Here is a 27398-nt window from a genome sequence, read left to right on the forward strand (position 1 = left end):
AGTAAAGTCACTGACCTCTAGAAAGGACTTGGGTTTCCCAACAGCAGGAATTAATAAAAGACCCAGAGATTGCTATTGGGATTCAAGCTTCAAAGTGAATATCAGGAAAAAAAGCAGTCAGCCACTAGCTCTTACCTTTAACTCAGGCTGAAAGGGGTGATCCACACACGAGCTTTTCACCAAGTCTCTAACTGCTGCCTCTCCTCAGTGTGCCTGGAGAATGAATGCCTCATACTGAAACTTGCTCCTGTCTTGTTTACCCCTCTAGTGCTGAGATTAAAGGCACCCTGTTACTCTTTTAGACTGATTCACTCTCATGTAGCCCTGGGTGACCTTGAACTCAGAGAGATCTGTCTATCTATCTCTTAATCCTGAATCCTAAGATTAAACGTGTGTACCACCACCTCCTAGCTTCTGTCATTAAAGGTGTGTGTCTGGCTTCTATGCCTTGTAGCTGACTTTGCTTTCAGAATCCTCAGTCGAGTTTTAATAAATTATAAATAATATATCACTACAAGTGCCTTTGCCTTTAGACACTTTCTCAGCAAGTTGGGAACCTTGACGCAAAGAATATTTCCAAAGTTGGTTTTCAGAGTAACCATTTTTCCTTTTTTATTTTTAATAACATTTTAACAACAGTCTTTGTTTGAACAGTTAAAACGCAAGCCTATGCCTTCCTCCTCTCAATTGAATTTCTTCAATGGAGTGTCCTACTAGCTTTAAGTCAGGAGATCTCTCTCTCTCTCTCTCTCTCTCTCTCTCTGTGTGTGTGTGTGTGTGTGTGTGTGTGTGTGTGTGTGTGTGTGTGTGTGTGTGTGTTCCATTTCATGCAGAAAGCTTGGACCAGAGCCTTCTTGCAAATGGTAGCTCACAACTTACCAAATTAAGCGAAATTCTCAGCCCATCTACTTCCATGGCAATGACAGGAAGAAAGGAGCTAGGATGGGAAGATGAGGCCAGAACACACAGGTAAAATTTTTATGGATTGCTGGATCACTTCCTCTAAGATTCATCTGAGAAATTTTGGTGTCACGTTATCTGTTGGCATATGTTACACATTATAATTATATGCAATGCATGCCTCATTCCCACGTAGAACCTTATCTGCAATTTGTTTTTAAATCTATGAATCCATAGATTCAATAAAACTATCACAGCTATTTGTAATAGAAAATATAACATAGAAAAAATACATTAAAAATACTCTAGTGGTCTGCTTTTGTTCTTTGGTATACTCTTTACATGATATTCAGTAACTTCATAAAGATGAATAGCTACATAGTAAATTCATTTTTTAAAAAAACCCTTCAATTTTCAATGGAAAATAATTTTTCAAATTTCAAAACAATAACATAATTTTTCATGATAGGAAACCAGATTTGTCATTTATTTATCAAGCAGTCACCTGAAGAGATTGTCCTCATCCTTCTGATTATGAATAACTCAGTATAATTTATAGAACGACACTGAAAAATTCCTGAGAATCACTAAGAAACTGTTCTGAAAGCCACAGCCCTGTGTTCTTGCAAAGCACATAACAGGTGTTCTGCTCCCTGTGTCCTTTGTATACACATTCATTCTGTATTCAAATCACAGAAGCAAGAGGCAGGATAGGGTCTGCTACCTCACTGCTAATTTCCCTAGCAAATAAACCAGCAGCTGCTGGTCCATGAACCAACTTGCCACTGAGAACAGGGCGCTGTATGCATGGGACAGGATGCTTGCATGGAGCCCCTCAGCAGCATGGTTGGGACCTTTCTGTGCAAAATATGTTTTCTTCTTATAGGTAAGGCCCTGGGTGAACTGGATTTTAGGTATCTGGGGTTTGGGTTATGGAGTTTTGTTGGTTTTTTCTTTGTGGCTTATTTTTTGTAGGCATAAGGTAAATATTTGCTTTGGGCTGTAGATTTTCTCAGATAATTGAAGAACAGTTCAGAACCCTTTAACAATAACACACTGTTCCAGCAAAGAAACAGGAACATGTAGGAGAAATAAGGTTCAAGAAATGACTGCTTTTGTTTCCTTGGAGCAACAGCTATTGTCAATGGGACTCAATAAGAAAGTTAAGGCAGGTAAAAAAAAAACAGGGGTTTCTTCTTTTCCCGGGGCTTGAGTATAGTCTCAATAATCTTAATAGTCAATGTTTTAATTGGCAGATGTTCTGATAGTGTATTAAGTTAAAAACACAGAATGAAATTCAAGGCAATTCATAGTAGTGGTTTTCTTTTAATTCAAGGCATTGCCTAAATTGAAAATAGTCTACAAACTGTTCTTCTTTAATGTCAATGTGGGAAATGTGATGTTCCAGCTAAACTGACAAAAAGGAGAACTGTGTTTAAGAGGATCCGTGCTCTAAAATGACTTCAGCTTTTCTCTTTGTTAATGACTACTCCTATTTTTTGCTGTATCTTAAATATTTTTCTCTCATTCTCTTCTGTCATAATTTTCCTCTCTATATCACCCTGTGCCTTTATCCATCCATCAATATTCTTTTCACCAAATGTTCCATTTTCCATCATCGTATTATAGGTCTAAAAGATCAGGTTAGTTTCTTGTTTTGTTTGTATTGGTCTGATAGAACTTTAAAGGGGACTTCTTGTTCTTTAAAGAATATCTTAGATACACAAAGCAATTTAAACCCTTACTTTCACTAATATATTTTGTTAATTTTCATTATAATCATGACTATTATTCACATTGCATGTAACACATATAAATCTCACTGACATAAAACTGCCATTTGCAGATTTTGAAGGTGTCTGCTTCCCAAAACCATCTCAATTATTACTACATGGTCATATTATCAAATTTAACCCTGAAATGTGTTCTACATTTTTAAATTGTGATATCATAATTTCAACATCATCCTTACCTGTTAAGTGATCCTACATTGGTTTCTCATTTGTTTTTCATTTTCAAAACAGTAGGACTACTAGCTTTTCCCAAATAAGATTTTTGCAATTGACCTTAAGAACTCAGGTACCAATCCAGTTGAGAAATTTGACTAAATTAAAATTAAGATATACTTGGGAGAAATCACAAGTTCACAAATACAGCTATTATTGTAGACCATGATTCCCCTCTTGACAGAAATTCACTTTCTCTGAAGCTGGTGAGTGGTAAAGGACATAAGGAATATGAAAATCCTTTTGCTTTTAAAGTACTGAATTTTCTCAGTACCTTTAAAACATGCTAAAAATAAGCTCCGAATGTATGACTAGTCAATTCAAAATACAGATTCTTAATTTCTATTTTTCTAAAGATGCAAGAGTTTGTTTTCAGTCAACAGTCATTGTGTTATGTTTGCTAACACTGTGTGTGGTCATGGGGAAATACATACAAACTGTTCTGAGCTGCTGTAGAGGCCACTTTGTAAAACCTAATGTTTGTATTCAATACAGTAGAACTGCTCGCTAGAGTCCTCTGTTGCTGAGGCATGGATAATTTTTACAGTGTGCTTTCAAGTAGGCCTAACTTTATATGATTTTTGAAGGTTCTGTTATTATATATCCTAAGAAGTCTCTAAAGTGAACTTATTGCTGAAATTTTGGTTGCCAGGTTATGAGTGGTATTTTCAATGTTTTCCCCAGTTGCTGTTAGTGCCTAAAAGGCAGAGGTCTTAAGAGCTCTCTAAACTCAGGAAGTATTTGTCAATCTAGTAAAAACAAAATTTTCACTTATGGGCAAGTATTCAGAATATGGAAAGAAAAATTAAAATTCCATGAATATTTCTATCACTTGACTTCTAGAAGTTTATCTGCTCACACAGAGAGAGGCTGTGGGAAGCTTTAGCCCTTTATGTTTTCTCGTGCTACTAGAAAAGAGCAGTTGCAATTTTCTCCAGGTGAACCTCATTTTTCAAAAAATAGTAAACCACTGTTTACTATGATACACTCATAGCATGAAACACTTCAATAGAAAAAATGAGAGTTTCTGAAATCACAGGAAACATAATGTTACCTGCTTAATCTCAGAAACTCACAGTGGTTGTGTCATCTCAGTGAATTCATGCCTTTCCTGGGAAGATGTTACCTGATACAAGGAAATTCATTATTTGCTGACACTTGTTACTTATAAATTGTCCCATAAAAATAATATAGGCATTGGGCATGGTAGTGCATGCCTTTAATCCCAGCACTTGGAAAGCACAGGCAATAAGCATCTCTGTGAGTTCTAGACCAGTCTGGTCTACATACAAGTTAAGCCCTCTTAGTGATATAGTCTCAATAATAAGGTAATGGTTATAATAATTAATAATAATGTAGGCAAACTACTGTCATAATAACTGTACTACCTTTCACTATGCTGTACATATTTTTAAAAAATAAGTACACATATTTGGTGTTGAATTTTCATTTTATATGAAAACATTGAATACATTCAGAAATATAGTTGGCAGTATATTATGTAAGACTTTAATATATGGTTCATTCTCCTAAATAGTCCAGTGAGCTAATTTCCACCACTTATTTGGTGAGTATAAATGCCATATAAATTTGTTTCTTTCATCTGTCGTGGTGATGCATACCTCTAACCTCTGCTTCAGGAGGCTTAGGAAGGAGACCCCTGAGTTCCAGGCCAGCAAAGTCATTTTAGTGAGGTACATTTAGCAACCCCTGTCCCAAAATGATTTTTCCACTAAAGTAGTTTTTTTGTTTGTTGGGGGGAGCTGAGGGTTGTTTTTTAGGCATGGCCTCACTGTGTAGCCCTGGCTGGCTTTGAATTTATGTAGATCAGACTTCACTCAATTTCCCAGAGATCCACCTGTCTCTTCCTCCCAAGTGCTGGGATTAAAGTCACATGTCACCACTCCGGATTTTCCTTAGAGGCTTTATTTATCTCCAGACTGCAGTATCTGTGTTATACTTAGTGTCCTATGAAATAAGATCCTTGTCCCATAACTGAGGCAAAGTCTCTAAATCATCCTGCTCAGAGTTGAGAAGCCAACATTTGAATCAAGACTCAAAAGCTGGCGACGTTTCCATTCTAGGAGCAAGGCCACCACTGTCAGTGGTGCGGTGCCTAGAAACCCCCTCCAGCATATTAACAAATATTGGCAGCGTAATTGCAACTAGTCCTTTCCAGCCACAATTACATAGACTAAACATAGAAAAACAGAAGAGCAAGAACCTCCCCCAAGTGAGAAAAACGGATGGGCTAAAATTACACGCAAGCTTCAGCCATCCCCACGTCGGTCTAGCAGGCGCTCCTGGGCTAAGCTGGGAACTGCCTTACATGCACCAGCAACCCAGTGACAGAGATGCTCTGAGCCAGAGCCGGGGCAGCAGCCATGCAGCTCTTCCCGGTGCATTTTCAAGGCGATGGTGTCATTCCCACCATAGCCCCTCAACTGCTTGGTAGCAAACACAGAATTGCCAGTTTGGTAGAGAACATCAGGAATTGACAACGGAATGCATGGATTAAATGCTGTGATGCGCTATTTCAAACATCCTTTGGACCTTTCCTCTTGAAATGTAAGTAGCGGCTACTCTGAGAAAAATGCCTCAGGTTAGCAAGCACCTGAACTATCAGAGAGCAGACAGGGGTACGGGCATCAGCCAGGATTTCTCTTCACACACAAGACAATGAGCAGAGACTTTAAAAGGCCTGCTTACCCAGGCCATGTTTGCTGACTAAACACTATTTTAGGAAAAAAAAATATGTGTCCCTTGCTACAACTTTAGCAAAACATCAAATAAAATATTCCCTCTGCAAGTTTAGAAAATGCACATGACCCTAATATCCTTACTTCAGAGAGACTTGGAATCCACTACTCCTGTGCTTCAAGCAACTCTACTTTGTAGATATGCACCAAATTTCCTCTCTTTAGTCTCTCAAATAAGGAAAACTCAGACTTTGACATTCTCATGTGTTTCCATACAGAAAGAAATCGCGAACCTTGTAATACTTTTGACATGAATGATCTAAGATTAATGTGCAGTGTGTATTTATCCCAAGTACATGTAGGGGCCCTGGAGCCTGACTGCGCTGCATATCTAGCCCCCCACTCTGGGGAAGGAAGCTTCCTCATGGGATGGGAGCAACATGCTTGAACTTCTCCATGGAAATCACCATGGAAGACAAACAGACCTTTGCACTCTTTCTTTCGTTCTTCCTTCGTTCCAATTGCCTTCTGTAAATTGATTTAGGTGAGGCTTCCTGAAAACAGTGAAAGTGGGAAGCAATTGAAGAGGGTTATCATCTTCTGTATGTAAGAAAACGGAAATGGAAAGACCTTCGGACTGGCCCAGTTCCCATCTCCTCCCACCTACTCAGTGTCACTTCACCTGCTTGGAGCTTCACCTATTCCTCTCCTTCACCATTTCCATCTCTGACAGATTCATACCTAGTGCCTACAAATGTAATTTCATATTCCACATTCCTGTCCAGGCTCCACCCCACTTCTCTCAAGCTCTTTACAAGATTACCCAAAGCAGCATCTGGAATTATTGTTTCAACTTTCTGCACCATTCTTTTTAAAATTTTGTTTTGACCTCTCTCTCTCTCTCTCTCTCTCTCTCTCTCTCTCTCTCTCTCTCTCTCTCTCTCTCTCTCTCTCTGTCTCTCTGTCTCTCTCTGTGTGTATGTGTGTGTGTGCTACAGTGTGAGAGTGGGTCAGAGGACAACATGAAATAGGGAGTTAGTTCTCTTTTTTCACCCTATGAGTCTTGGGAATTGAACTGTCTCGGTGACAGCTACCTTTACTTGCTAGTCCACCCCAATGGCCCTGTGCCATAATTTTTTTCTCTTGGTGTTCAAATGGTCTATATTTAAATTATATACATAATCCTATTATTCCAAATGATTCTCTGGTGGTAAGTTCATACCAACACCACTCACTTATAAAATGAAGCATTTCAATTAGAGTTCTAAAAATATAGTATCCTGCAAGGACTTTTTTCATTATATATATATATATATATACATATATATATGGACATCTACAGGTTCCAGAAGTTAAGAAGCAGTGTGCAAACATAAGATACAGCCCTTGCAGTGAGTTCATGGACTCAAACAACACAAGAGTTTTATAAGACTGCACATCAGGAAGACCTCCGTGCCTCACATCAGTCCAGGCCTCTAATTCTCTCCTAAACCACCTTTAATGAGTTTCATAATGAAAACATGATCACTACATCCATCTGACATTGCCTGTTGGATGTCTAGTGAGCATCTGAAAATGAGTGTGCCCTAAACTGACTTCTGAATTCCCAACCCCACCCCCAAAATTCATAGTTCCCTGTCTCAGTTCCATGATGTATGTACTGGCTGCAGCCCCATTCTTCCAGATGATGTAAGTTAAAACACGAAGACATTCTTTTCTCCTCATTGTTCTATATATCCCACCCTGCAGTGCCATAGCTGATCTTTTACGTAGAATCGGCCATTTCTCAGACGCTCAGTACACCATGGGCCTGTACACCCCACCCCATGTCTTGCCTGATTTGTTGAAGTCACTTCACGTGGTATCTTGGTGTTCCTTCTTTTCTCTTCAGCTCATTCTCACCCCAGACAAAAAAAAATCACTATAAAAGTCGTGTCCCTCCTCTGATAGGAAAACTCCAATTACATTTTCATTTTCTATAAAATAAAATCGCCCGTGGCTCCTGTTGTCTTAAAATCCTTCCCCATTTGTCCTGGCTATCACTGACCTCATTATCTCTCTGAGCTCCTCCTCCTCCGCCGCCATGTTACATACAAGTCTGCCTGCCCCTTGTTGTTCCTCAAACACCAATCAGAACCCTCTGTGGACAAGGAATGTCTGTTTTCAACTGACTGCCGTTTACTGTGGTGTTTACTAGATTACTAGATTTGGTGTGTCTTTGGCTACTAGAGGTGGGGGGTGACTTCCAAAAATGTAATATCAAGCTACTTCAGATGGCTTTACTGAAATTTCTTTCAAGGAAGTAACCTCTTAATATTTCAGGAATCGCGTAGTTTATCAGGATATGACATTGACATAGTCTAATTTCCAATGTGTTTGGTGGTTTTATTGAACTTCAGAGCTCATAGTCTTTCTCACTTCTCCTTTCTCTATTATTCTATAATGATAGGAGATAATAGCTTCTGCTTCTCCTTTTTGCCTTGTCTTTAGAGAAGTCATACAACCAGCATAGTCACTGGGTGTAGTCTTTCAAGTGCAGAAGGTTTCAAAGATAAATATTTACCTCTACCTGTAACTGGTACTAGAATAGCTAATACTGAGAAGCCTTCTTCTTTGAAAGGGACTATCATCTGGGCTCTCTCTGCAACCGTACCTTTGTATTATGAGATGTGGCTCAGGGCACTCACAGTTCTCTTTTCCTTCGTAGCAGGTGTTTGCTCGGGGCTGAAGGTGACCGTTCCTTCACACACTGTCCACGGCATCAGGGGGCAGGCCCTCTACCTCCCCGTGCACTATGGCTTCCACACTGCAGCCTCTGACATCCAGATTATATGGCTGTTCGAAAGATCCCACACGATGCCCAAATACTTGCTGGGCTCCGTGAATGAGTCTGTGGTTCCCGACTTGGAATACCAGCACAAGTTCACCATGATGCCACCCAACGCATCTCTCCTCATCAATCCGCTGCAGTTCTCCGATGAGGGCAATTACATTGTGAAGGTCAACATCCAAGGAAACGGAACTCTGTCCTCAAGTCAGAAGATACAAGTCACCGTTGATGGTGAGTACTCTGGGACAGTAGAAGAGGTTAGGTCGGGTCAGCAGAGGCTAGGGGGTGCCAAGCTTCCTGGGCTTTAAGGTTCTGGACCTTCCAAACTCTGAGTGAATTAATTGATGTTCAAAGTGCCCCTGATACCATTACTTACCTCATAAGACTTCCTGAGATTTAGTTAGATATGTACATAAGGGAGGTGCCCAGTGCCCAGCAACAGACCTTCAAGCAACAAGAGAAACTTACTGTTTCTTGGGACTTACACAAAGCTGCTGAAGGAGTAAGATATGGACTATGGACATTTTATTTTCTGGTTTGGGGAGGCCCCTATTTTTAGTGTCATGAAGACTTTTATTTGTTACAACATTCAGGGGAAGATGAGTCAAGGACTTTATGTAAGGACAATAGAAGTTTGAGAAGCTGTTTGCTGAGGGAGACTGGAGCTAGCTAACTTTCAGGCATTTGGTGGTTTTTAAATTTCTTATTAAAATTTAGAGGTGGCAGACCTTGAACTGTGCACCAAATTCAATTTCTTATTTTTCTGTCTCCTTTCTGTTTGACAATATACCTCATTTTAGTAAGTATTAAATTGATCTATTACTCCCTCAGGCTCAGGCTTCGCATACATCATTGACCACCCATCTTCTCATAACACACACCCAGTCTGAAAGAAAACCTCATTGGCTCACCTTAAACACCAACTCCCGCTGCTTCCACCTACCCCTTGCTGGCCACATCCCTGACTGTCCCCGAAACTGCCAGCCCTGGCCTCTCTGCTTCTGCTCCTGCATCCTCTGGCTTCCTGTCGCACTCAAAATGGGAGTCAAAGTAGTGACAATAATCTTCAGGGCCCAGCTTACCCAGAACGCGTCTGATCCCATTCTCCACCTCTGACCACTGTACTCTCTGTTCTGGCCACACTGGTGCCTTGCATTTCCTTGAACAAGATAAATACACTCACAACTCTGGTCCTTTGTTCTCACTATTCACTCTGTCTAGGCAGCTTTTATTCCAAATATCACCTCCTTTGTTTCTTTTAGACATCTCTCAATTGCCATGTCTGTGAAGCCTTTTCTGACCTCTCTTCACTCTGTACAAATAATATCATCTTAGCCCCCAAACACACACACGCACACACACACACAGACACACACACACACAGAGAGAGAGAGAGAGAGAGAGAGAGAGAGTTCACTGACTTCAGTTCTGCTCTTCTCTTTGTTTATTGAACTTGCATTGAACCTACCATCACCTGTAAATAGTATCTGTATTTAATTTTTATTGCTTCTCTTCCAGGAGTAGAACATGTGGTCTGTAGGGAAAGGAGCCTTGTCTGTGTCCCTTCTGCTTTCTTCTCAATGCTCAGACTGCACTGGCCACAGCAGACTCAGTAACCCCTGTGGAGTAAGAAGGCAGGAGAGAGATAGAGGAGGTTGCAGGGGACTAAGATAATGTCTGTAAGATCAGATATCCGCAAAGTAACTGTAGGAAAAGTGAAGCTACAACTAACAAGAGTTTTCATAAAGTTCTCCTGCAACAGTTTTTCATAGGAGCTTTAGTAGGACAGCCCTTACCTATGAATTGGAACATTGGATTTGTTCAAGGAAAGGAAACCAAAAAAATTGCAGAAAACAGGCTTTAAGAACCTAAGCAAAACCTTTTCAAAGGGGAAACCAGGTTTGTTCCAGGCAAGTGTATGATATGGATGACTATTCCAGTGATTTGCTCTCCTCAGTTACCTTGTTGCTTAGTTACCTCATATTATATACATCCCTACACAGAGATGTCTGAGGTGTTTTTAAATTTGACCACTGTACACAATTCATTTTTCTTTTGAAAACATAATAACACACACAAGATGCTATTGCAAACCCTTTGCTCTTGCCAGGAAAGACAAAGGATTGAATTAAATGAACAAACCAGCAAACGACATCTGCCTTGAAAAATGTCAGACATTTCCAAGTTGTTCAGCTCCCCTCCAGGTTGCTTCCACCTCGTTTTTCCTTATCTTTCATTTTTTTCTGTCTCCCCTGGCCTGGAGAATAAGGTCTGTCTGCACCCCGATGCAGTTTCCATTGTAGAAAAAAAAATGTAATGACGATACACAATAAATTTGTCTGAGGAAGATTCAACTGGACACTTGATGGGCAATCAAAGCCTAAAGTACTGGATCCAGTCATGAGCTACCTATGGATTACATCATTAGCCTCTCTCTGCTCTGTGAGCTTACAGAGTTGGAGGCTAGTAATGTCTGTCTCTCCAAAACGCAGGAAAAATCATTGACAGGTATAAAGGCCTCTTCTATTTGCCAATGAAGGCTGTTAACTCTGATGTCTTTTTCTTAAATCTGTTATCTATTCATTTACGTGGAGGAGAGCACTGCACATGTGTGCAGGCTCACGGGCATGCATCAGAGCACATGTGGAGCTCAGAAGATAACTTGCTGGAGTAGTTTCACCCCTTCCACCACGTAGGATCTGGAGATCAAACTCAGGCTTGACAACAAATGCCTTTACCACTGAGCCATCTTGCTGGCCCACGAGTCACTATTTTATTAAACAGGGTGCAGAACTTGGAAGACTGATGATATTTGCTGAAATGATAGTGAGTGCATATGTAATTACCAACTTTATCCACGAACTTAGAGCTGAAAGTCAGTGAAGAAACACTTGTGTTCTTTTATGTTTATCCATTTGCCTGCTGAGAGCCACAGTTATAAAATAAAGCTTGTTTCTTGTTACTTCTAACAGGAATTTCTATTGGATTTGCCTTTTATATTTCAAATTTAATAAGGTCTCAGCAATATATCATATCCTACTGCCAAACTGATTCACTGTTTGTTGACTGAAATGTAGACTTTAGTTTGTTAATGAAATTGTGATATGCCACTCTTCAAAAATATCTACACACTTTCAAAAGTATGCCATACATGAACTGTATAATTTAGTTTTCAGATGGTGGTTAAAAATTTGAGGTTGCCACATCCCTTATTGCCATGTGCTTTTGGTACATTGCAAGTCAAGAAAGGGAAATAATTATACACATTTTGACTATAAGAGTCATGGCAGATAAGCATCTTCCTAACTTGTATGAGTTCTTAAGTTCACATGGGCGGGTGGGGGGAGCTTTGATGGTAGAGAAAGCATGAGGAATAAGAAAGTGGAATTCTGGTCTTTCAACCACTAACTATATAAAAAGTTTAATTGTCAATACTTGGATTCAAGTTCTAGAATTTTATTAGCTCTACCTGTATAAATATATTTCATAGTTCACCATTTTTAAATTTCTGTGACTTTTTAAGATCCTCTTTAAACTGTTACCCAAGCTATCTCCATTTAAACATATTAAAATGTTGGAATCATTTCCCCGAGACTCAATATTGGAAAATCTTCTAGAGTTTTATCATAGCTCCATGGATGCCAAAGAAACATTTCTATGCTCTTGATATTACAGATCCCGTCATGAAGCCAGTGGTCCAGTCCCATCCTGCTTCTGGGGCTGTGGAGTATGTGGGCAACATTACCTTGACCTGCCAGGTGCCAGGGGGTACCAGGCTAGTTTACCAGTGGCGAAAAAATGGGAAACCTGTTTGCATCAACTCCAGTCACTCCCTTTCTCCCGAAAACAACACCCTTTGGATTGCTCCAGTGACAAAGGAGGACATTGGGAACTACAGCTGCCTTGTCTCAAACCCCGTCAGTGAGGAGGAAAGTGACATCATTACGCCCACTATATATTGTAAGTAACTTTTTTTCTTTTTCTTATGTCTATACTTATGGGAAGGTCTCACAGGAGTAGGCATAAATAATATCAGCACTAGATGTCATTTGGTCTTATTGTAACTCGGCACTTGCTGTAGTCACCTAAGCATTGTCTGGTCAGGAAATATGTCTACTTACACAACTTTACTTTTTGAAGATCAAGTTGATTCTAACCATTAGGTGATCTCCTGTGTAGTGGGATTCTCAATCCCAAGAATCCAGTACCACAAAGAGCTGCTGATCCATTCATCTTCCAGAAGGAAGAGGAAATGATGTGAACTCAGGAGTGGGTTGTGTTCCGTTGAGTGCATGAAAAAGAAACGCTCCTGGGTTATTCGTGGGAGAGTGCCCTAAAGGACACTGGGTTATTCATGGGAGAGTTCCCTAAAGGACAGGCGCTCTCTATGCCTGTTTTCTTTCCACCATTTCTACACTCAGTCTTCGCCAGAGGCCAAGAAATGATTCTCTGGTTTCCGAAAGAAAGGCTCAGGGAGAATTCACTCTGAGCAATCTCAAGTGTTTTCCCAAGAAAATCAGTAATTACTTGCATTGTTGACATTGAATCGCATGTGCAAATGAAATGTATTGAACTCTTCAGTTTGTATCATGTTACCATCACAACCCCAACCAAGGTGCCTCCTTTTCCTCATTCTGTTATTTTTCTAGTCACTGCAGAGCTTACCTGTAATATGATTTTATTTATTTATTTAGCTATCTATCTATTTATTTATTGTGTATGTGTGTGTGTTTAGCTGATATTAAGTCCTGGGAGAGGAAAATCAGATTGTCAGGCTTAAAAGAAATCTGCTTTACTCACAGAGTCATCTCACCTACTCTCTAATATGCTTAATGTTATATGGAAAGTTTAGTGTAGCACTGGGTTTGTTAACTTTTTGGAACAGGGACATTTGGGGACAGGCTAACTCTGCAGTGGGACTGTCCTGGACTCAGAAGCATCCCTGTCCTCCATCAGTGCATACCAGCATTAACTAAATGCAAACACAGGGAACATTGCTTCTTACTGAAGAGAAGTCTCCTTTCCTATGTGGCATTTGAGCGGACGTGTGACAATGAGCATGGTTGAGCAAGGGAAGGATCTGGAAAGCCATCACAGGCCCAGATGGCAACAAGAGACCAGTCACAGAGAGGAAGTAAGCATGGTTTTCAAGGGCTAAGGCAAATCATGGTGTGTTTTGTTTGTTTGCTCATCTGTTTTAGAGACACCATCCAGTTCTACATCCCAGGCTGGCCTGGTACTTAATATGTAGCCCGGGCTTGAGGTTAAGGTCAGCCTCCTGTGTACTGAGATTGCAGTCATGAGCCGGGGTACATGAGTTGTATTTAGCCGTGGCAAATTACTTCTAAGGTTTAATTCATAAGCCTTGAAGGTTTTAAAAAGCCTTTTCAGACAGCCCTGTGAGAATGTTCTGTCTGCTTCTAAACCAGAGGCAACAGACTCACAGAGAAAGCATAAGTTACAGCAATGTTGCACAATTGGTGTAGGATTATAGGGAAGATTCTGAAACAGTGTAGCTGATTTATACATGTATTTCTTTACTAAGCAACTTACTGTGGCACATGTTTAAAACTTTAATTCAAATACAAGTAGCACAAACCTAAACATGAGAGCTATGTAAACAAGGTGAAAGAAACTATGAACAGACAGACTGAATCAAAGGTAAGCCATGTCCCCAAGATTTTCTTGTCTCAGCAATTATCTATCATATGACCTAGAAGTACAACCTAGACTCATTATTAGTTTCTTTTGCTATCAGGATTTCAGCCCCGTTTTATCACTTGTTTTTGTTTTGCTTTGTTTGCTTCGTTTCAGGTGACAAGGTTTAAATAACATGCATAAGGGTTTGCCACTGATTTTCTATCAGTGTGGCATCAAGGTGTCCGCCGGTTTCTCATTCCATGTACATTAGGAATATTTTCCTTGTTTAATGCTGTTCCCCAATGCTCCACTTGCATGTGATTACTCCTTTTCCTTTATTGTCTCCTACTGAAAAGGCCATCTGTCCTGGCCTAGTCTCATCTCCTCAGTGTCACTAAGACATTCAATTCTCCATGCAAACACAGCATCCTGTATGCGTCTGTCTCTGGTCCTCACTACAGTATGTCCTCCTTGACTCTTCCCCACTGTATGTACCAGTACAACGAACTCTCCTAGGAGCTCCGCATTGCTTGAGCATCTTTAGTTTAATAGGGCAATACTTGACACTGTTGGTTAAACTCTGTTTAACCTGACCAAAATAGAATAGGTTATTTTATTCATATCATGCTCTAGATCCGACTTTTACCCCATGGCTCTGTGGTCAGACAAAGGTCAATCAATAACCAAGTGACTGTCAGTTCCAATTTCTCCCATAAATATCCACATCATGATTTAGAAGGCCATCATAAATCATTTATTCTGCTGTCATTGTTTCTGTGACATTTTCTTCGTGCAAAGCAGTAAGTTTTTTCATTGCTAGAGAAAAGTTTTAACAAAATCTATTCAGTAAGTTCATTGGGTCATGGTATCATAATCTAGTGTTAGCCTTGGTGGAATACAATGCCAAGTAAAAAGTCAGCAAATACCTACTTATGGTCTACAAAATGTAAATGCCTTCTAGTTCCAGCTGTAAATAATAACCCAATAACCACTACTTTTTGTGTGAAACACATGGCACTGCTGCAGGGAATACTCTGAGTGATAGAAATTAGAGGGGGGAAAAGGTCATTTACAGTAAATACTTACCATCTGCTTCCTTGCAGGGTGGCCAGCAGCATCATGATGGAAACTTAGGTACTGTTCCCACCCAGTCATAAATTGTTAAAGAGAACAGATGATATGTGATTTTACAAGTCATTTAGTAAACAGCCATCCCCAAGGCAAAGAGTTCATTTCCATTGAGAGTGTTCTGCCAAAGGCAAGACGGTGAGACATAATCCAAAGCCAAATGGAGTTATCCATCTGCTTTTATCTATATCAAAGGCTGCTCTAGTTCAGCCACTCCAAAAGACTCCTACAGGGCTGCCCATTCGCTTGAATAATGTGTCTGCACTCTACCTCAGAATAGAAGAAGGTTCACTTGGAAGTGCTGACATGCTAACCAGCGTAGAGATAATCACATCTTCATAGAGTCAAGGGAGAAGAGAATGTAAACAGTGTGTACAGCGTAAGATGAAGTTGTGTGCCTGTGTGTTTGTGTGTATAAGAGGGAGAAACACAGAAACCGGCAGACACGGCCCGAAGCACAGGCACATAGGAAGGGGTGAGGGAGGAACAGACATGGGAAAAAGAGGAGTTGGAAGAAAATAATGGGAAAGAGGGAGCTGTGACTAGAGATCTAGATGACTGTACAGATGTTGGCTCTTTAAGAAAATTAAAGATAACTTTTGGGGATGGAGAGACAGCTCATTGTTTAAAAGCACTGGCTATTCTTCCAGAGGACCTGGGTTCAATTCCCAGCACCCACATGACAGATCATAACTGCCTGTTATCCAGCTCCAAGTGATTTGACACCCTCATACAGACGTAAAATACAGACAAAACACCAATGCTCATAAAATAAAAATTAAAAGATAACTTTTCATTGGTATGCCTCTCTACTTTATGACTTTTGCAGTGAAGATGCGTTTCCTTTTTATAACCAGATAAAATGTAAAATTGATAAAATCGTATCAAAAGTCATGAATTCAAACGCCTCTAAGTATTAGTTTCTGGGAATTGGAAGAAATGCTAGGCATGGATGTGTGCAGAGGACTGAGAGGTGTGAAACTGACTATGAGAAGCTAGATATGGTGTACATAAGGCAAAGAGAAGAGACGATGCCAACTGTGAAACCCAGCAAACAAGGAAATCGCAAAATCAACAGACCCGAGGAGAGAAGAACTCTGCATAGTCAGAGTCTCGTATTCCAAAGTATGCTTTACTTAAAACTAGTTATTTTATTAAATTATCGACTTACCAACTATGGCTCTAAATATGGACTTCCTCTACAGTGTCGACCCACCCTCCAAGACCAGAGAAATGCTATCTGTGGGAGCACTCAAATATATTGCAAGATCTTAAGACAATTCCAAGGGAGAGTTCCTCCCAGAGTTGTGAAGAAGATTGGCACAGTTCAAAAGGCTCCACGGTCATTCACATGTGAGATTATGTAACAACTTGCTTTCATAGGCACATTCTGTAAACTCTGGAAGCCAGTAGGAAGATCAAAACAGAAAGACCCTATTCTTTTCTCTTTTTCCTCAAACGTTTTTATTGAAAAAAACGACAAATTGGAGTGGACAGGCCTACAATCAGACACAGGCACTCAGGAATGAAGTCCCTTATTTGTGAGGCCCAAGATATTGCTGATCAAGCAGGGCCCCAGGATGGAAATTTCTAGAACTCCACTTGTGTCTTCCACATGCAAAGCACTAGCAGCCTATCACTGTGCAGTATACTGGGTCACCACATTCATGACTGGCGTGCAGCACTCAGTGGCTGTTTGTGGGAATGCTTAACCAAGCATATATTCTTCAGTTCCTGAAATTCTGATGACACCATGTTGCCAGCCCTCCCCTTCCACTCCTGTAGGCTCTCAGCTTTGCAGAACTCCAGAGATCTCACACCTCAGTTCAGACCAACTTCCAGGTTAAGTGGCAACTTTACTATCAAATCCTAGGTCACCAAAGATGAGGCCACAACCTATTCCTGGGCAGTTTCCAAATATGTGTATAGAATGAGGGGAACTCTTGGGCTGGTTATAAAATCGCTGCAGGAAAAGACCCTATTTTTATGATCACTCTTGTGTTCTTTTTCAAGCCTGTGTTGCTCGGCTCTAAGATGGCTCTCAGATTTTACATCACGCACACGAGCATAGATCCCCCGTGCTTTCAATCCGCACACCATTCCTTCCATCGCTTTTCTTCAATTGAAGCAGTTAGTGGCCCCCTGCTCTCTTACATCTCATCAGCGCTGGCATCCTGAAGGAAGAGTCTCTGCTGCAGCACAGAGCGGAAGACACGGTCTTGGAAGCCATTTTTGCAACATCCCAGTTCCTCCTATGATGCCTAGAGAAGTATTGTGCCTAAGTACACCTTGAGGTTGTTTTTTTTCTGAATCAGTAAAAGCAACTTCTCGTTCCTGATATACGGCTCCCTCCTCAGCAGAGCTCAGAATACGAGGTTGAGCGTCACTGTTCTTAGCCCCTTCTCACAGAGACTTCTGCCGAGACTGCATCATAGCCTGAAATGAGAGGGCAGTGTGGCAAGCCCTACGTCGCGCACAGAAAGGGGCATCCACGGTTCCTTATTATCATCATCTATCTCCATCGTCTGATTGCTTTAAATATGAAACAAGCCCGCACTCCGTATGTATGCATTTTACGTCACCAGATCCAGCCAAATTGAAATATTCAAAAAAATTGAGCCTGAACTGATCATACACAGATTTTTTTCATATCATCTCCTAGAGAACTAAGCATAACAACTGTTTTTGGAACATTTACATTGTATTCTGTGTCATAAGTAATCTAAGCATGCAAAAATTTCCAGGGGGATATATGTAAATAATATACAATTAGTACACCATTTTCTATAGAGCACTTAAGCATTCACAGATATGTCTTTCCAGAGTGGGTCCTGTAACCAACTGCTCAGGATACCAAGGACTAAGTTAGCTTGTCTTTCTTTCTGATAGTGGTTTTACGGGCATAACCATAGTGATGGAACACTGTGGGGATGTTTCACATTTCCCTATGTCTTCAGAAAGAAAACATGCTGTCTAACTAAATATAATCTATAAAGTGTTTCCAATTTCTGTTATATCTCATGAAACTTGTCTTCACAGTGTTAGATGGGTCAGAAAAATGATGGCGCAATGAAGAACCACTCTGAGGATCTACAGAATTAAGAATGGCTTGCCAATAGCCCCAAATGTTAGAGTATAACACAAAGTTTTTGTCATAATTTCAAATACATAGATCATTTTGGCAGTTAGCTAATCCATATTTTTATATTAAAGATGAAAATATCCCAAAAGTATAAATAACTTCCAAAGAACAATTAATTCATGATTGAGAAAAAATGTTACCTTAAAATCTAGTCCTTATATCACATGATTACATATTTTAGAGACAGCTATTGGCAGTTTTTAAAAAGAAAATGACAATACTGAGCACTTCGTCCAGTTTGTAAATTCCTTAACAATGCAAATTGTTTATGTCTCTTGTGTTCTAAACATATTATAACTTTTATAATTTCTGTTCCTATCTCCAACTTCTGCACCTCCTGATCACTTTCAAATTCATGGCCTATTTTTTAATGGTCACAAATATGCACATATACTCCTAAATACATGAATACAGATTATTTTATACTTATTATTTCTCAAAAATTTGTTAACTAAATGTTTGTTTGACTAGTTACATAATACTGCTGTCTAATAATCATGTGACTATGGGAAATTACATTTAATACTATTATAATGAGAATAATAACATCTGTCTCATGAAGTTTTTTCAATATAAAATGTAAACTATAAATCTAATTACATAGAATCCCTTTCCAAAGCAAGTGTCTAGCAAATGTTAATTAATGCCAAGTGAAAAGTGAGTATAGCCATGCCCAAAATGACTTAGACTAGAGGAGAAACTTTGTATCTGGGAAATATTTTTTTAATTTTAGAAACACTCTTATTTACATATCAACCCCCCATTCCCTGGTCCTCCCATCCTCCCATGCTCCCCACTGACCTCCCCACCCACTCTCCAAGGATAGTGAGGCCCTCCACGGGGGACCAAGAAAGTCTGTCACATCATATGGGGGAGGGCCTGCAATAGTCTCCCTCCGTGGGGAATGTGCTCCCAAAGTCCATTTGTGCTCTAGGGATAAACACTGGCTCCACTGTTAGAGGTTCCAGGACTCCCAATTGGCACCCACATTCAGAGAGCTTGGTTCAGTCCAATACTGGTTCCCCAGGTTTGCGACTAGGGTCTCTGTGCTCTCACTAGGTGAGGTCAGCTGTTTCTGCTGGTTTCTCCAGGACAGTCTTGGCCCCTTTGCTCATCCCTTCTCTCCGCAACTGGATTCCAGGAGTAGGGCTCAGTGTTTAACTGTGGGTGCCTGTTTCTGCTTCTGGGAAATAGTTTTAATATTTTCCTTATTCTCTACAAGAAACCATGCAGAAAATGTCTTCATCCAGTCTAATGACAGAGGGAGTGTCCTAGGTGTGAAATGTGGGAAAACACAGCCAAATAGCCATGGTTAAATAGCTTTTTAATTTTTCAATGAATATCTGTTAATGACACAGATACATCATTGAGTGTGTGTGAGTGTAAGTGTGTGGGAGTATGTGTATGTGAGTGAGTGTGTGTGTGTGTGTAATGGAATCTGTCACTTAGAAGGATTTTTTAACCTGCTAAAATCTTAAGAATATCTGAAACACCTCTCTACCTATTTACACAAATCTATGTTCCTTCTGTGTCTTTGATAAATATTTGTATGACCTGGCATTAAGAGGAAAAGCAGACACTTCTCAAAGTATGCTTGCCAAGGAGAAAATAATATCTATTTCAAGTGTAATCCCTACTCCAGAAAGACAGAGGTTGCCTAGCAACAGTGTGCACTTATCAATATGGCACTGAAAAGCTTAGCCCCATACTGATGATGGCAGTGTCTGTAAATCTGCAAACACAAGTTTCAGCCTTTAACTATTACAAATATGTGGGCTCAGGTACTTCCCATTTTTGTGAATATCAGAATAACACACATACACACATACATACACAAACACAGAGAGAGAGACAGAGACAGAGAGAGAGACAGAGAGAGAGAGAGATCTGATTGGGGGTTTAAACGAGGGTCTATTGTCTCAAGTCTACATGAAGACTTTAAAACAAAGTAAATTGACACTAAGTTCTTCAATCCCTGAAACTGTGTGACTGTTTACATGACACAACCCTCCCTCTCTTTTTTTCTTTAATACAGATGGACCTTATGGACTTCAAGTTAATTCTGATAAGGGGTTAAAAGTGGGAGAAGTGTTCACTGTTGACCTAGGAGAAGCCATCCTGTTTGATTGTTCTGCCGATTCTTACCCTCCCAACACTTACTCCTGGATCCGAAGATCTGACAACACGACGCATGTCATTAAACATGGGCCTCGTTTAGAAGTGGCATCTGAGAAAGTGGCCCAGAAGACCACTGACTACATGTGCTGTGCTTACAACAACATAACAGGAAGGCGAGATGAAACTCGTTTCACTGTCATCATCACTTCCATAGGTAAGTCTGTCAAAGTACAAACCTTTATAAAACATGAAGGCAAGCTAGCCTCAACTTCCCAGATGCCTAGGGAGAAGAGAACATAATTTTGCTGTTGTTTGAATGGTCTCTTCTCTCAGTTAACTAAGCCATGGATTTGGGGGCTCGAACAATAAAAACTCAAAACCATATGGATGGACATTCAAAAGCCAGATTCAGGGACCTATGAGGAGTCAGTAAATTACTTCTAAATATGTGTTATTGCTTTCCTGATTTTGAAAGCAGAAACATAAAAGGAATAGGTTTCTCCATTAAGGTTTTATGTGTACTGCTAAATTAAGTTAGAAGAACAAATAGGGATGAGTTGGGGTCATGGTTTTTCACTTTTCCACTTGCTCCTTGGTCTTCACTGGTTCCTCTTCTGTTTTTCATCCTTGTCATCCCTGCGATCAATAGAAATATCTATCAAGAGCCTCATCCATGTAGAAACAAACTTTCATAAATCTATAAAATTTGGCATTCTCTAGAAGTTGCATCTTAGATATGTTGTGGCCCAAAAGGTTGAGAATCACAGCTTGTTAGGGATGTGTAGCAAACTCGCATCCTGTGAGCTTCTCTGTGGAGTGTGGCTCTGTTCTATGATATGATTTCCTGTTCCGTTTTACTCATTCCCATAATGTCTTGTAACACTGGCCACCTTTCATGTTTATCTTCAAAACTCTAAGGCTGTACCCTCTTCTGCCTTCTTAGACGCCTCTTTCAGAGTTTCTAAAGGCAGAATGTAAGTCTAAATGAGCAGTACTGAGCCCTTTTCCTTGTTCCTTCATACTATTCTGTCTGTACACCCCCACTTGTTAAGTGAATTTCCCTGTAACCTCCCAGCTTAGCAGAAAACTAAACGTCACTCAAACTCTTCCTTCCTGTTATATGCCCTGAACACTCAGCCACCAAGTTCTGTCTAGTCTATGGTTCCACCTCCCAAATCTACTTGGTCTTCCTCTTTATTGCCCTTCATCCTTTTCCTCCTTTCTCCCTTTCCTATTTTTACTCTTCCATTATTTTCTCTGTTATGTTCAGCATTCTTGCATACAGAAAAAGTCAAACCAGTTCCAACTTGAAGAAGAACCTACAGGTCTGAAAAGGAAACAATGACTTAGATGGCTGCATTGGTTAAGAAACAAGTGTACAAAACTTAATAACCATGAATCTGAAGATGTCTTCTGTTCCATATCAATATCCCTGGTGCCTAGAATGAGACACATAATACAGAGCTCAGTATATTGTGTTTGATAAAGGAAGCAAGAATAAAATGCCTATTTACACAGGTATTATTTAATCTTTTGGCTAAAGCATGCCGTCTACAGCCATTTAGTTGCTTGCATCAGAATCACCTAGGCAGTTTGCTTTCAAAAATGTAGTTCCTCAAGTGGCTGAGGCAGATGAATCCTCTGTCAATTTCAAGGCCAGCATGGAGTATAGCATGAGCTTGTCTCAAATAGATAACAAACAAATTGTTTTTTAAGACACCCCAGACATGCTGGGTCAGGAGCTCCAGCCATTGTTTGAACTCAAATAATATTTAATACAAGTGTGACAACTATTTGTGTAAGTTTTTCCCTCCAGTAAGTTTTTAATTCGTTAAAAAGAGTTTAGAGAGTCGCAAAGACTTATCAAAGTGTGTGAAGCCTATGTGTCAAAGAAGAAATGTGTGTTCTCTTAGAACTATTTGAGATTTAAGGCATTCATATTTTAAGCATGAAGGACATTGCAATGCATATACTGTCTTTACATGAACATTTTTATGAGGAAGACAATACTGCCTAAAATATTGTTGCTCTTAGAACTTTGTGCAAGGAAGAAACTGCCAATGTCATCACTTTCAATATGGCAGCTTCTGCCCTACTTAACTTTTCAGTAATTCAAACATGGCTGAACAACTAAGGGTTAAAAAATTTAATTTTATTTAAGCTCCATTCATTTGGGTTTAAATTATGCACAACTACATCTTCCTAGTACCTAGTGTAGTAAAGAATAAAGCTACAAAATTCTTACCTAAATTGTGCTTCACTGGGGCAGTAAAGGGTAATAGATTTTCTTTGTAGACCCTCCAAAGCATATGTGTTCAAAATGATTAAAAATAGCACTCATTCATCCATTACTTGGCACCTATTATAAGAGATAGGCACTCAGAATCAAACAAACCCTGATAATAATGCCCGATAAGAATGTAATATGTCAAACATACAGACAACTAAAGAACATCTTTGCCTTATAACTTACTATATTTTTATAGACTCAACAAGATTTTCACCATGCAGCAGACTGAAATTTAGTTTAAAACAAGGTGTGTGTGTGTGTGTGTGTGTGTGTGTACCAAAGCTTATATAGGATTGTGTGATGGGATCTTGGTATCAAGTTAGATTTGTGCTTTATGCTCATTGCAAGTGAAAATATAAACATAATATGTAGTAGTATATTACTTTCTCACCTCTTAAACGTTCTGCATTAGTACTCAGCCAGTAAGTATTCATATTATCAGAAGCCCCTAGTATTTGACTAAGGTCTTATTACAAAAGACAGCTACAGTCTTCATGTCAGAAAATTGTCTTTAACAAAGTTTCAAAAACCTGTTTGACCTGTACAGAGCCTGGAATTTGTTATTGTAGTAAATAAGGAGAACAGGTGCTCATTTTCCAGAGTGATCCAGGATTGTCAACATTAGTGGCCTCATTGTGGTTTTTCATAGCTATTTTCCAATCTTCAGGGTTCACAGAACTTTGAGTCCAACAATAGTAAAAAAGAGGAAGAAAATCACTAGTGTGGATGTGATGTGTTGTGCTCAATGTTTCTGTTTCAAAATGAATTAATTTCAGCAACACATTAGGCACACACGAACTGACACACATGACCATTGCTTACGAGGTCATAAGAACACTTGTAGACAATTCATTCTGACAAACAAGCTGTGTTGAGACTTGTAGAGAATTTGAAATCGTTTGTAAGGATGGGATATTTGTGTTTAAGATGTTTCTAGAATCAAGTTGAAGTTTTGTGTCACCAGAGTCAACTTGCAGGAAATAGATGAATCTTTATTTTTAATGAGGCAAAACTATATAACTGCTTTGAAGTCTCAGCAATACGATGTAGAGGGGGAAGGAAATGGAGTCAAAGATGACTCCAGGGGTCACAGACACAGAAATTAAATAACAAGGCCAGGATATAATCAAAAGTTTTAGTGGCGATTTTCAGTTAAGGAGAGGAAAGCTAGAGAATGTGACAATGAGCTCTCTGTCTTCAACCTGTGTGAAGCTGTACAGATAGGGACTTCCATCTCTGTGGGCTATGATTCACACCTAATTTGAGATATTCTTAATTGACCTTTCTGTAACTCAGCGGAGATATCTAAAGAAAACAGAGGCAATTGGCAGAGTCACACAGCAAATGTATGACAAGATAGCATCTGAATTCAAATCCTTTCCTTTTAACAAACTCAGAAACTTTACTCTTCTTAGGTCACTAAGCTATTGATGTGAGTATTGTCCCTTTAATCAATACATATAGGATCATGAGTATGAAGCAGTGTGTAGATGTTGCATCTAACAATAGTTAAATATCCACTTAAAATATGGATATCTTTATTTAAAGAAGTTTCCTTGAATAATTTTCTCAGCTAATTTAATGTATAAAAATGCAGATACTTTGTCCACAAGATATACTATTTCATACCTATGAGAAGCAATGGAATATCTATAGTTAAAGTAATATCTAGTTGTTTCAAGGAAATAATAGACATTAAAATAATAAGTTAGCATTTATATTTGAAAGTAATGATTTTACTACCTAATTAAGGACTTTTTTGAATATATGGATATTCATATTTTAAAGTATTGGCTGAACCTAAATTACTACTATGACCACACACAACACACACACACACACACACACACACACACACACACACACACACACACACCACACACACGGGAATGTAGCCATCTGCTTGGAATTTAAAGGTTTGTATTTAATGAGATATTCAAGTCCCTAAGGACACGTGGACATAGTTTAAGAGGTATCTAAAATAGATGTGTTTTAGATTTATAAGTAATGTGGATAGATCAATCATTCCAAAATTATAATGCAAATCTTTTCAATAGAAAGTAGGAAAGAACATAAGCCAGGAAGAGAAACTTATTCATTTTCCCTAGTTAGCTACAAGTTTCTCAACTTTGGGTCAGTTAAGACACAGATTGAGATACAACCTTAACTTTGATGTCTGGATCCCGAGACTTTATGATGATAGCTGCTTGAGAACCTACCACAGAAGATCTGTGTCTGTCAAACGGGGCCATGAGGACTGTGAAGGTAACACAGCCCAGAGTGTGGCATATTCATTTCCGTGGGGACATGAGGCAGCTGTCATAATTAGGGAACAGATTGGATGAAAGAGTTCTCAGGGCTCCATTCTCATCTAGAAATAGACGCACTGCCTATGCAGCATATGGCTGTCCTGTTTGGGGTGCAGCCTCAAACAGCAGGGTAGCGATACCATGGATACCACACCTCTTGCCTATATTTACCCTTAACATGTTATTCCATTTTATTTGTTTGCTTAAGGAGGGGGCAAATATCATTTGCACTCTGGCTTTGGTAAAAGAGTCGATTGTGTTTAAATAGTGGGAAGGATGGCATGCTATGTCCAAATGAATAACATAAACTCTGAAAGGAGAGAGAAGGGAGCTCTTCCAAGTGCCCAGACCTGCCTTGGAGGTCCCAATATATACTCTGGGCAATAAGACTGAAATTTGTCTATTGTCACATCTTCAAGTCAGAGTTTCGGAAGCTCATCTATGCAAAAACATGCTTGTCTAGGGCTGAGACCACAGCAGCAGCACCCTTTGATGTGCATTCTAGATGGAGAGACGGGGACAAGAGCAGAGACCCTCTAGATGAGGAAGGCAGAGACCCATGGCTCTCTAGGCAAGAAACATCATCTGTTTTCAGAAAATGGTCATTTGCTGACCTTCACTAAAGCCAAGCTTTTGCACTGACAGGAACCAGTCACAACAAGGGACAAGGTGGGTCTCTGACTGCAGACCAATAGGAGCCAACAGGAGACAGAGGGCAGTAAGGAAGTCTAAGGACACAAGGAAGAATAGGAATGGGAAGGTTGTGACCCTCTGTAGAAGAGAATTATAACTCTGATTACTTGCCAAAGGAAGGAAGAGTGAAAAATGAAGGACAGGGAAATGTGTCCTTTGTGTCTTAGGGTCAGACAGCCCATTGTTTTGTGTTAAACCCGTTACCAGGCTTAAGAATCATAGAGGTACCTGGTAAATGATGGATGCCAGAGTGAACCAAGAGTGGTCTGAAACAGTCAGGATTGGCATAGTTTTAATTTTAAAATAAAAACAGCCAAGATGTTTTTCTGTGTAATGAAATAAATTGGCACTTAATTATGTTTAGAGGTTCTGAATTTTAATAGTATGGATATTGTGAGGAAAAAGGGCAGAAGTATCTAAAGTTTGTTATTAAAAATTGAAATTTTGGTGGGCTGGAGATACAACTCAGCTGTTAGGAACACTTCTAAAGGGCCCAAATTCAGATCAGAATGCTCACAACTTCCTGTAACACCAGCTCCAGGGGATTTGATGCCCTTCACTGGCCTTCACAGATCCTTGAACAGAAGTAAAATACACACACGGTAATAATAATAACAACAACAACAACAAAATTTTAGTTGAAATTTTCCCATGAAAATGGAGAAGTTAGGGCCTTGGTACTAGTCTAGGGGAAACACGTCTCCCAAAGGGAAAGTGACCCTTTCAAAAGAATGCTTCAACACTGGTGAGTTAGCCTATGGTGACACTCAGCCATGATGTGACAAAATTAGACATTAAATGAATGTTTGATTAAAATCCAGTTCAGCAGAGAAATTGCTTGCATCACTGATGAACAAGCAGGGTATTAATATAAATATTGGTGGAGCATTAAAAAGATCACAGTGACCCCAAATGGCACAGAATTTTTCTCAGTAGAAACCATCCTTGTCTCTCAGACTTAAAGAGCATATGAGAACAGCAGTGCATGGTCAAACTAGAGAGGGTATCATGGTTTCCACAACCTGCCTTCTAGAGTTTGGTGTTTACCAGTTATGCTACAGTAGAAAAAGACCAGACATTTTTAAATGATATTGTTCTGCAGGGGAAAACCAAGAGGATTTTAGGTAGCCCCATATTGGGAAAAGGGGATGACTAAGGGCTCCCACTCATTTCAAGTCCTGGAGAACCTAACGGAACCTTCATGGAGGAAGGAGAGAAGGATGCTGACTCAGCAGTTACTGCAGAACTGAGTAGCTACTGTGCCCCCCATCACACCCAGATTCTCAGGCTATGTCTGAAATGGAAGAGGCATTAATGAATTTAGTCCATATCAGTCTGGGCAGATGGGCAACCGCCACAACTCATTCCCACATGAATATCGAGCTGCTTGTTAAAGGTCACAGCTACTTCCTCCTACACAGGTTAATATATGACTAAACATATCATAACCTGCAGCTGGTATTAACATAACCACTATCAATAAGTTGTGTCAAACAGTATTGGAAAGAGGCAGAATGAAACAGTAGAAGCCTGGGATTATTCCCACCATTATAACTTAAGTGACTTTTGCAAGCCTCAGTTTCCTCATCCAGAAGAGATGATAATATACTTGTTCTCCAATAAGATTACCAAGGCGACTCAGC

At 39.7% G+C, this 27398-nt stretch overlaps 1 protein-coding gene across 6 annotated transcripts in view; it reads left to right on the forward strand.

Moving 5' to 3' along the window:
* Positions 1 to 1617: 1617 nt before the first annotated feature.
* Hepacam2 (HEPACAM family member 2) overlaps positions 1618 to 27398 on the forward strand; it is a 32567-nt gene continuing 6786 nt past the window's right edge. Inside the window, exons 1-4 of one of the 6 annotated variants that reach the window (XM_021234609.1) lie at positions 1618 to 1786; positions 8313 to 8666; positions 12111 to 12395; positions 20381 to 20677. In XM_021234609.1, coding sequence (XP_021090268.1) covers positions 1708 to 1786; positions 8313 to 8666; positions 12111 to 12395; positions 20381 to 20677 — 1015 coding nt within the window. In that variant the 5' untranslated portion in view covers positions 1618 to 1707. Of the gene's footprint in view, positions 1787 to 1943; positions 2073 to 8312; positions 8667 to 12110; positions 12396 to 20380; positions 20678 to 27398 lie in introns of those variants that run through there. The other 5 variants (XM_040728674.1, XM_040728675.1, XM_013122655.2 and 2 more) reach the window with 5 other exon arrangements.

The sequence above is a fragment of the Mesocricetus auratus genome, unplaced genomic scaffold, assembly GCF_017639785.1.
Source record: "Mesocricetus auratus isolate SY011 unplaced genomic scaffold, BCM_Maur_2.0 Super-Scaffold_100019, whole genome shotgun sequence".
Taxonomy (NCBI): domain Eukaryota; kingdom Metazoa; phylum Chordata; class Mammalia; order Rodentia; family Cricetidae; genus Mesocricetus; species Mesocricetus auratus.